At 56.8% G+C, this 10835-nt stretch overlaps 4 protein-coding genes across 4 annotated transcripts in view; all 4 read left to right on the top strand.

The window, feature by feature from the left end:
- Positions 1–5: 5 nt before the first annotated feature.
- On the top strand, positions 6–2681 carry PLPP6 (phospholipid phosphatase 6; the record flags this gene model as incomplete). Its single annotated transcript, XM_003208598.2, has 2 exons — positions 6–363; positions 1860–2681. Coding segments are annotated over 2 exons (729 nt in total), but the record flags the coding sequence as incomplete, so codon positions are not given.
- Positions 2682–3291: 610 nt separating this feature from the next.
- Positions 3292–6483, top strand: LOC100540025 (dimethylaniline monooxygenase [N-oxide-forming] 5-like). Its single transcript, XM_010715707.3, is given in 9 exon segments — positions 3292–3691; positions 3913–3996; positions 3998–4102; positions 4176–4338; positions 4559–4701; positions 4839–5038; positions 5148–5497; positions 5614–5686; positions 5780–6483. Coding segments are annotated over 9 exon segments (1590 nt in total). The 5' UTR covers positions 3292–3559; the 3' UTR covers positions 6120–6483.
- Positions 6484–6586: 103 nt separating this feature from the next.
- LOC100540178 (dimethylaniline monooxygenase [N-oxide-forming] 5-like) lies at positions 6587–10824 on the top strand. Its single transcript, XM_019618564.2, has 7 exons — positions 6587–8238; positions 8312–8474; positions 8757–8899; positions 9039–9238; positions 9312–9661; positions 9987–10059; positions 10142–10824. The coding sequence occupies exons 1-7, from the start codon at positions 8008–8010 to the stop codon at positions 10506–10508; spliced, it is 1527 nt and encodes a 508-aa protein (XP_019474109.1). The 5' UTR covers positions 6587–8007; the 3' UTR covers positions 10509–10824.
- PRDX6 (peroxiredoxin 6) overlaps positions 10584–10835 on the top strand; it is a 7319-nt gene continuing 7067 nt past the window's right edge. The window contains exon 1 of the mRNA XM_010715709.2: positions 10584–10587. Within this exon, the coding sequence (XP_010714011.2) occupies positions 10584–10587 (4 nt within the window). The remainder of the gene's footprint in view (positions 10588–10835) is intronic.

The following is a 10835-nucleotide window of genomic DNA, read 5'->3' on the forward strand; positions in this document are numbered from 1 at the left end:
GCAGCGCTCGCCCCGAGTTCGCGTCCCTGCTGAACCAGCGCGGCCCCGGGGCCCCGGACAGCCCGTCCCGCCGCCGCGAGTCGGCCGGCTCCGCGCCCCCGCCGCTACCCGAGGAGGACTGCATGCGGCTGAACCCGTCCTTCGTGGGCATCGCCCTCAGCTCTCTGCTCGCCGTCGACCTCTGGGCCTCCAAGCGCCTGGGAGTGTGCGCCGGGGAGGCCTCGGCTTGGGGCAGCGCCCGCCCGCTGCTGAAAGTGGTTGAGGTGTCGGGGCACGGCATCCCCTGGCTGCTGGGCACCTTCTACGGGCTCTGCCAGAGCGACAGCTCGGCCGCCAGGGAGGTGCTGCTCAACCTGTTCTTCGGTGAGGCCGGGAAGGGGCTCCCCGGGCGGGAGAACGGGTCCCGAGGGAAGGGGAGAACAGAGAGAACTGGAATGATCTGAGGCCTCGCAGCCCCTGGGAGCCACGCGGCTCCCAACAGCTGTTGTGGCTGCCAAGAGCTGCGGCATCTCAACAGTTTACTCAAGCACGCAGACATCAGCGCCTGCAGGCTTGCTGCAGGCAGTACCTGCTTGCACTGATCTGTATCAGCCAGTGTGGAAATCTGGTTCAAAGCACGCACTGTAATTATGCGTGGTGTAATGTTTTTTTCCACTGGCATTCTACTGGGTAGATGTAGATTCAACATTTTTGCTTGCCTAGAAACTGCAGTAGCTCCAGAACAGACCTCTCCTGAACCCCAGTCCTTACCCTGTGAGATACTAAGGTCTCACATGGATTGTCTGAATCTAAATGTTTGATGGGGAATGCAAGTTTTCATGCATATTGTTTACTTTGCATTGTGTGGTCAGATCACTGTCCCTGGAGAGCTGGTGGGAGGCCCTTGGTGGCCTCCAACCACTGCTCTGCTCAGAGCAGCGCTATCGTGGCACCAGGGCCACCCTCTGGGGAAGGAGCCCTACCTGATACCCAGATGCAATAAAAAGAAAGGATTGAAATGAGCTTAGTTGTTTTAAGAAAAAAAAACAAAACAAACAAAAAAACCTACATACAAATCAAACAAACATTCATCCTTAAATGATTAACCAAAGAGAATTAACTGAAGTAGCCAAAGAACTTTGTGCCCAGCAACAAAGGTTACAACAAGGAGATATCAATCTCTCAGACATGGCTTCCTAGAAAGACGCAGCCACAGCTGCCAGCAATGGAAGCTGGCTAAATGGGAGAGAGAAGACACCGCCAGCAGCCCTTGTCAGACAGCAATTGATTTCTCACAGGCATTTCTGACTTCTATCACAGCAGCCTGTAGCACTCTGGGAGAAAGCTGGTACTAAGCCATCTTTTTGTCAGGTCTTAAAAGCCAAAGCCTGGTTACCTTTTACACATTGGTGCCCCCATCAGCAGGGAGAAGCCAGGTGAGGAGTTGTGAGCCCTCAGACTGCTGAGGAGTGCCTGGACCACCTTTGCACTGAGCCACAGCTGAGCACCTGAGGCAGATTGATCATTTACCAGGGTGAGTGCACTTTGTGCAAAGTAATGATGAATCAGCATGGACTGGCAGGGAATATTAACCCGTTGGGTGCCTTCAAATTAGGGAAGGATTTGAGCTCTGAGTCACAGAGATCAGATTTCACACAAGAAGAAAAGCCCAGCCTAGAGTGCTGACAGATGTGCTCATACACAAGTTCAGGCCCTGGATGAGTGCTATGCTCTCCTTGCTTAGGTTCTGCAGCCGTGAGAAACGCCACCTTCTCTTAGCAGCTTTGGTAGCTATGCATTTTCATACATAATGGCTTTGCATTGTTTCTCATCTCCCATGGGACTTCTGTTTTTGCTCACTTGCTGTTATTGTCTCCTAGCACTGGTGCTGGATCTCGTGCTGGTGGCAGTGGTGAAAGGGATCGTCAGACGGCCACGGCCTACCCACAACAAGATGGACATGTTCGTCACCGTCTCGGTGGACAAGTACTCCTTCCCATCGGGCCATGCCACCAGAGCTGCCCTGGTCTGCCGCTTTGTTCTGCACCACCTGGTGCTTGCCATCCCACTGAGGGTCCTCGTGGTGCTCTGGGTTCTCATAGTTGGCATTTCAAGGGTCATGCTGGGCAGGCACAATGTGACGGATGTGCTCTTCGGCTTGTTCCTGGGCTACGTGCTGTACAGCGTGGTGGAGTACTGCTGGCTCTCCCCGCTGAACGCGCCTGCCCTCTTTGCACTCTGGAGCCATTGATGGCTGCCCCCCTCCCAAAGGAGGAGGCATACACCCTGTTCTCTAAGTGCATGCACATGGAGAGGGGTTATGCTGCGACTCCTATCCATCCAGCCAACACTTAACACTAGTGGTGCTGCAGGTTCCCAGGCCTGCAGTTAGACACTTGGTGCTGTCTTGCCCTGCTGACGAGCTGTCAGGCAGAGCGTGTGCTGGCCAAGCAGCTGCACTGACTACTCTTCAGTGACAAACCAGTTCCTGCAGAGCCTGGGAAGAGGTCAGCACATCCATCCGGCAGCTCACTGCTGATACTGTGAATCAGCATGCCTTTGCTGGGCACCTGCTGTATTAGCCTATGGTGTATGTGGTAGCTGGGGCTTTGCAGAGCTACCAGCAGGAGAGAGGTTTCTCCGCAATTACCCATGTATCTGTGTGCTATAAATACACTGATCATGTTGCTGTTGTGAGTGCACTTTCTGCAGTCTCCTCCATAATACCCATCTAGGGGGGGACTCACCAAGATCTCTTCTCATGTTTAGAAAGAGTTCTGCCTTCTAAGTAACGTCTCTTCCCTTTTTTGTGTGATTTAAACTCTGCCCCGAGACCAGATCTCAATCAGCAAGGTCACAGGCATCTGGCTGCCAGTACTGTGGGGAAGGGATGGGGTGTCAAAGGGTTTGGTTCATCCGTTCCCTCTCTAAGAGGTGGGGAAGCAGCTCCCAGCAGCAGCTTGCATCTAAAGCCGCTGTGCATAGCGTTACAGCTTTTTTTTTTTCCCCTCCCACAAGCTTTTCTGTTGCCCAGGGGTGACAGCTTGCCCCAAGGCACCCATATAGGATGCAACAAGTGCAGCAGAATGCGTGGCATTGGTCATGTACTGAGCAAGTCAGGGGCAGAGTCCAGGGCTTGAGGACTTTTGGTCCTTCTTCCCACTGCCAAGGGCAGTGCAATGGCAAGCTGTGCAGTTGTTTCGCAGCACGGTTGGAAACCAGCAACCTTAGCGTAATCAGGGCTGGGCTGATCTCAGAGGAGGCAAAAGTCCAAGGGAATGATTGATTTTACAGCACGCATGTCATAGGGCTGGGCCACCCCTCACCCCCTCGCCAGCCCCGGGCACCCCAACGGCGTTCCCTCTCAGTGTCCCCTCGCAGGGCTCCCTGGTTGAGCACTGGGGCAGCTCCTGGCGCAAGCCGCTGACGGAAAAGCGAAGCGCCAGAACGAGCCGCGCACTGGCTTCCTGGCCCACGGCCCCCGTGGGAGGAGTGACGGCGGGCGGGGGGGGTAGGCCGTTCTCCGCCGTACGCCATAAATCCGGGCTGCGCTGATCGTGGCAAAACGTCGGAGGGCGGCATGGCGAGGCGGGTGGCCATCATCGGTGGGGGCAGCAGTGGGCTGTGCGCCATCAAAGCCTGCCTGGATGAAGGGCTGGAGCCCGTCTGCTTCGAGAGAAGCGGGGACATCGGGGGGCTATGGAGGTTTGAGGTAAGCCGTGCCAGCTGCAGGCTCTGTGTTGTAACTGTCACTAGGGGAATCAAAGTGGCCACGGTGGGATCGTGGAGCAAGGGCTGAACACACATCTGCCCCCCATTCCAGAGGGTCCTGGGGACCCTCACTGGCAGCAGAACTCCTCCAGCCCTATTGCAAGGCAGTGACCTGCTATGGGGCAAGCCATCAGGATGCTGAGCCGTGCCCTATGCCTGCAGGAGAAGCCTGAGGAGGGCCGCGCCAGCATCTACCGCTCCGTCATCATCAACACTTCCAAGGAGATGATGTGCTTCAGCGACTTCCCCCATCCCCGACGACTTCCCCAACTACATGCACCACTCCAAGATCATGGAGTACTTCCGCATGTACGCGCGGCGCTTCGACCTGCTCCGCCACATCCGCTTCAGGGTGAGCGCCGGGGGCTGGGGGGCAGCACGGGGACGGGGCCACAGAGATGCTGACATCTGCTCCCCCCACGCAGACCAGTGTGCGCCGCGTGGCCAAGCACCCTGACTTTGCCACCACGGGCCGCTGGGAGGTGGAAACCGAGAGCGAGGGCAAGCAGGAGTCAGCCACCTTCGACGCCGTGTTGGTGTGCACCGGGCACCACACTGATGCGCACCTCCCGCTGCACGCCTTCCCTGGTATGCTGCCGTGTGCCCCTGCCATGAAAGAGCCCAGGAAGCTCTGATGTTGCTGTCCCCATTCTCCTCTCTGCTTTTCTTCCCAGTCCCATGCGTTTCCCTGCTGAGTTTGACCCTCTGATAAGTCTGGCAGAGCTCCTCAAAGACCTTGCTTCGTTCTTTGGAGGTCATCCTCCAGCCCAGCAGTGGGAAGCACAGCATTCCTCCTCCCTCCCCACAGGCATTGAGAAGTTCAAGGGCCGCTACCTCCACAGCCGTGACTACAAGGAACCCCGGGAGTTCATGGACAAGAGGGTCGTTGTCATTGGGATTGGGAATTCAGGGTCAGACCTGGCCGTGGAGATCAGCCAAACGGCCAAGCAGGTGAGCAGCAGCAGGGGGGGGTCACCAGCGGCAGGGCATCCTAAGGACACCCCCATGCCAAGATGTCTCCTCAGGGCTGTCCTTGGTGTCCCCATGCCTATCACACCAATAAGGAAACAACTTTCTTCCTCACCAAGGTCTTCCTCAGCACCCGCCGAGGTGCATGGATCTTGAACCGCGTAGGACAGCAGGGCTACCCCATTGACACCATCTTCACCACTCGCATGAAGTCATTCTTGCAGCATCTGATGACCTCCTCCATGGCAAGCAACTACGCAGAGAAGCAGCTGAACATGAGATTCGATCACGCAAACTATGGCCTGAAGCCAAATCACAGGTGCCAGCAAACACATCCTCCGGCCATGTCCATTTCTGGGGCTGAGCATCCTCAGAGCAGGATGCTGCACAGACACCTCAGTGCCCTGATAGCTCCTTCTGTCCTCCAGGGTCCTCGACCAGCACCCAACTATCAATGACGACCTGCCCAACCGCATCATTTCGGGCAGGGTGCGGGTCAAGCCGAACATCAAGCAGTTCACAGAAACATCTGCCATTTTTGAGGATGGCACTAGGGAAGACATAGATGCTGTAGTCTTTGCCACAGGGTACAGCTTCTCCTTCCCCTTCCTTGAGGGCTATGTGAAGGTGGTGGAGAACCAGGTCTCTCTCTATAAATATGTGTTTCCTGTTGACCTGGAGAAGCCAACACTGGCTTTCATTGGCTACATCCAGCCGCTGGGAGCCATCATGCCCATCTCAGAGATGCAGTGTCGCTGGGCCACCCGTGTCTTCAAGGGTGAGACAAACTGTCCCCTGAGACTGCAGCTCTGGAATCAGGGCAGATGGTGTCCAGCTATCTGCCTCCTGTGCCTTTGGTACTGCAGCCCCCTCACACAGGGCTTTTCTACGCAGGGCTGAACAAACTGCCGCCCAGGCACAACATGGAAGCTGATATCAAGCACAAGAAAGAGGAGATGGCCAAGCGGTAAGGACTCAACTGGGATGGGGCAGCAGCCTGTGAGGGCTTCTGGTGGGCTCTCATGGCCACATCCCACCAGCTCCCTGTCCCTGCCCACAGGTACGTGACCAGCCGGCGGCACACCATCCAGGTGGATTACATTCCCTACATGGACGAGCTCGCCTGCCAGCTGGGTGTCAAGCCCAACCTGCTGATGCTCTTCCTCACTGACCCCAAGCTGGCACTGGAGGTGCTGCTGGGGCCCTGCACGCCCTACCAGTACCGCCTGCACGGCCCAGGTGCATGGCAGGGTGCGCGAGAGGCCATCCTGTCCCAGCAGCAACGCATTGTTCAACCCCTGCAGACACGGCATGTGGAGAAGCACACCTCCACCATGCCGCTCCTCCTCAAGCTGGCTGGGGCCCTGGCAGTCTTCGCTGTCATCTTTACCTACCTGTAGGCTGCTGCACTCTGCCTGGTGGGGTTGGTAATGCTTGGGAGACTACACAATCCATTGCAGCCATGCCCCTCTCATCAAGGGAACTCTCCGCTTGTTGGCACGGCCACAGACAGTGAGTGCAATGCACCAAGCCCTCCCACGTGGGGCAGACCCAAAAAGCACCCTGCAACGATTCTGAGAGGAAGGAAAAACCCTTCTCATGTGTGGGGGAAAGCCCTGTCCTGCTCAGGTATCGCTGTTGGCTGAGCATAGGCTCTTCTGTCATCTGTAATTCCAATGTGCCTCCACTGATTACATTCATATGGTTTCTACATAGTAAAGGTATAGCAAAGTTTCTATCCAGATTAAAGTGTTTTCAACAGAACCAGATGCCTGACCTGTTACTCAGATTCCCCTGTGTGCTGAGAATACACATGGGATGAGGTCTGCATGTGTGCACACACATGCATACATCTGCAGCAACGCAATCTTGCCTGGGGTACATGCAGCTGGAACAGATCCTGGGGATCACATCAGCACAGATCATTCCCATCCCTGTAACTCACACACAACCCCCCAAAGGACAGCAAATGGGGACATGCATTGGGGACCTGGAGTGATGCTGGCTGTTCCAGGCTGCAATGCACCAAGGCTGGCACTCATGCCTGGAGCATGCCCTCTGTTTTGTTTTTCACATAGTGACTTGCTAAAATTTGGAGCATGGCCACATCTCAGCCTCCGCACCCAGGAAGTTCCTAGGGCAGGCTTCAGCATCATTACGTGCTTAGAGAAAATAATGAGCCCTTTGCAAAGGGCGGGTAGGAACCTGTAGATCATGTCTGGATGAAACATCTTGTGATGCCTCAGTTGAACACAGCCATCCACGCTGAGAAACACAGGGACACCCAGCACAGCTGAGCGGCACCAAACGCGTCCCTCTTGTGCCTCTCACCAGACTCAGTGATCTCCTGTGTGCCCAACGGCACAGCCTCCCCTGCCACCACTGCTGTCACTGCTGCCAGACATGGCTGCCCAGAGAGTAGCCATCATCGGTGCTGGCGCCTCCGGCTTGTGTGCCCTGAAATGCTGCCTGGATGAAGGTCTGGCCCCCACCTGCTTCGAGAGGAGCGGGGACATCGGGGGGCTGTGGCGGTTCGAGGTAAGCACCATGCTGTGCAGAGCTGCCCTAGACAGCAGCACAGATAGGATCTCTTACTGGCAGCTAATGAAGCACTGCTGGGACATCCCCTTGGCACAGACTGGGATGCTGGCAGTGCAGGACTGGTTCTGCCCAAGGAGCCACTGCTGGGGCCAGCTGTCAGCCCAGGTTTGCTTTCCTGCCTCAGAGTGAATGTTTCCCATCCCTCCCTCCCCAGCCTGTCCTGATCCCATCCATCCCTTCCCATGGTCCCACCTGCCAACCCCCTTCCCCCTCGCAGCTGCTCCACTGCTGCTGGCATTACTTTCCTATCCTTCCCAGCCCCTTCTTCCTCTGAAGGTCCTGGCTGTCCCTCATCCTTTACCTCTCCTACCTCCCACACATAGGCACAGGGTGCTGCCTTTGTTCTCCTTGCCAAGGGAAAGCCCCAGAGCTTGTTTCTGCACTTGCCAAGCAATGCCACTGTCTCTTCTTCCCAAGAAGAGCTAACCTGGCATGCTCTGCTGCCCTGCCCAGCCTTTCAGTGAGCAGGACAGCCTGGGAAAGTGAACAGTGCTGGCATGGGGTTTGGGGCTGCCTGTCTAACACGATGGGGGTTTTGCCCAATGATGGAGCAGAGCTAATGCATGGGAGCCAGAGGCTGAGCTGCAGGGGCAAATATCAGGAACTGGGCTGAGCTGACACAATGGCTGCCTCAGTCTTCTGGGACTAATGGGATAGTCATAGCACAGTTGGGTTTGGGACCGCCACATGTTCCCCTTGCCAGCACTGAGCCATGCCCTATGCCTGCAGGAGAAGCCTGAGGAGGGCCGCGCCAGCATCTACCGCTCCGTCATCATCAACACTTCCAAGGAGATGATGTGCTTCAGCGACTTCCCCATCCCCGACGACTTCCCCAACTACATGCACCACTCCAAGATCATGGAGTACTTCCGCATGTACGCGCGGCGCTTCGACCTGCTCCGCCACATCCGCTTCAGGGTGAGCGCCGGGGGCTGGGGGGCAGCACGGGGACGGGGCCACAGAGATGCTGACATCTGCTCCCCCCACGCAGACCAGTGTGCGCCGCGTGGCCAAGCACCCTGACTTTGCCACCACGGGCCGCTGGGAGGTGGAGACCGAGAGCGAGGGCAAGCAGGAGTCAGCCACCTTCGACGCCGTGTTGGTGTGCACCGGGCACCACACTGATGCGCACCTCCCGCTGCACGCCTTCCCTGGTATGCTGCCATATGCCCCTGCTCCAGGAATCCTCTTCCCCAAGACTCTTCACAGCCCTGTCCCCTCTGGCTGAGCCCTGACCCCCACCTGTGGTTGCTCCCTTCATGTCAAAAACCTCAAAGCCAAGCAGGGTGCTGAGGGTGACACCGATCATCTCCCAGGCTGGAGATGCCACCACCTCCCTGGGTACCATCCCTGGGCAGCTCCCACTGGGCTCAGCCTGCTCCCAGAGCACATACCTCGCCCAAGAAAAGGACAACCACCCCTCCTCTCTCTTGCAGGACTGGACAAGTTTGAAGGCTGGTACCTGCACAGCCGGGACTACAAGAGCCCGCAGTCCTTTGCAGAAAAGCAGGTCATAGTGGTCGGCACCGGGAACTCAGGCATCGACATTGCGGTGGAGCTGAGCCACACAGCCAAGCAGGTGATGTCCCAAGACAACCAGGCTCAGCATGCCCCTGCTCCTTGCTCCCAGCCTGTTTTTACTCCTGGACCATGTAGGTCTGTCTGACTTTGGGCCAGCACTGCAGTTCAGATTAAATGTCCCTTCTCACTTCTACCAGGTGTTTCTCAGCACCAAGCGTGGGACATGGGTGATGCACCGGGTGGCAGAAGGTGGGTACCCCTTTGACTTCTCCTACCTCAGCCGCTTCACCCAGCTCCTCCAAAGCCTGCTGCCCCTCTCTGTGAGCAACTTCATGCTGGAGAGGAAACTCAACATGCGTTTTGACCACGCTCTCTATGGTCTGAAGCCGAAACACCGGTGAGTGTTTGTGGCAGCGTTATGGGGACCTGTCAGCACCCGGCCCTGCATGAGCTCTGTTTGTTCTCGCCAGGGTCTTCAACCAGCACTTGACCATCAACGATGACCTGCCCAACCGCATCATTTCAGGCAGGGTGCGGGTCAAGCCGAACATCAAGCAGTTCACAGAAACATCTGCCATTTTTGAGGATGGCACTAGGGAAGATATAGATGCTGTAGTCTTTGCCACAGGGTACAGCTTCTCCTTCCCCTTCCTTGAGGATTCTGTGAAGGTGGTGGAGAATCAGGTCCCCCTCTATAAGTTTATGTTCCCAGTTGACCTGGAGAAGCCGACGTTGGCTTTCGTTGGCTACATCCAGCCTCTGGGAGCCATCATGCCCATCTCAGAGATGCAGAGTCGCTGGGCCACCCGTGTCTTCAAGGGTAAGCGAGACGGGCAGGGAATGCACTCCTCTGGGTATGGCAAAACCAAATTGTTCAGCTGGTAGCATGTGCTCCTGATTTTATCATCCTTCTATGAAGGGATATAAAGCAGCATTGTTTTGCAACAAGAGTTGCACACATTTTCATCATGTAGTAATGGGTCTCCTCTCCTGCAACCCATTTTCACTCTTTTATTTCTTTGCCTGTGCCTCTCTCTTGCCCCTGTTTGGTTGCCCAAAGGCTTTCCTACGCCACAGAGGCCACACTGGGTGCAGAGGGGCATGCTTGCTGAGAGCACAGCTCTCTCCTTCTCCTTCTTCCGTAGGTCTGCACAAGCTGCCACCAATCAGCACCATGCTGGCTGACATCGCACAAACCAAGGACAAAATAGCCAAGCGGTAAGGACCCTGTGGGTCACTAACCCTGCCACTACCTCCTCAATGCACACACACTGAGCCAGCCTGCTGTCCCTGCCCACAGGTATGTGGCCAGCCGGCGGCACACCATCCAGGTGGATTATATTCCCTACATGGACGAGCTCGCCTGCCAGCTGGGTGTTAAACCCAACCTGCCGATGCTCTTCCTCACTGACCCTAAGCTGGCACTGGAGGTGCTGCTGGGGCCCTGCACGCCCTACCAGTACCGCCTGCACGGCCCAGGTGCATGGCAGGGTGCGCGAGAGGCCATCCTGTCCCAGCAGCAACGCGTTGACCAGCCCCTGCGGGGCACGGCCAGGCACCCAGTGCCGCGCTGCAGCTCTGTGCCACACATCTTCAAGGTCTTCTTCAGCCTCGGATTGATTGTGGCCACGCTCATCTACGTCTCGCTGTCCCCTCAGCCTCAGTGAAGGGGGCGGCTGGACATCCCCTTCCTCTCCTTGGGGTTTCGGTGCTGTTGGGAGAAGCTCAAAGAGTCCTGCCGGATGCGTAGTGGCATGGCGAACTCTTTCCTCATGGAAAAAGGAAATAAAGCTTGTCCCCGTTCTCCGGGGTGAAGGGTCAGGCTCTGGTCCGCCTTCACGGACGTCCGCACCGCGCACACATCGCACAACACAGAGCTATTCGCGCCACCCACAGCAAAGATGGCCGCCCCTCCCGGAAGTCACACCGCCCTCAAACAAAATGTCTGCCCGGTACCATAGAGAGCAGCGCGGGGGCGGGCCAGAGCGCCCCGC

The sequence above is a fragment of the Meleagris gallopavo genome, chromosome 10 (assembly GCF_000146605.3).
Source record: "Meleagris gallopavo isolate NT-WF06-2002-E0010 breed Aviagen turkey brand Nicholas breeding stock chromosome 10, Turkey_5.1, whole genome shotgun sequence".
Classification (NCBI taxonomy): Eukaryota; Metazoa; Chordata; class Aves; order Galliformes; family Phasianidae; genus Meleagris; species Meleagris gallopavo.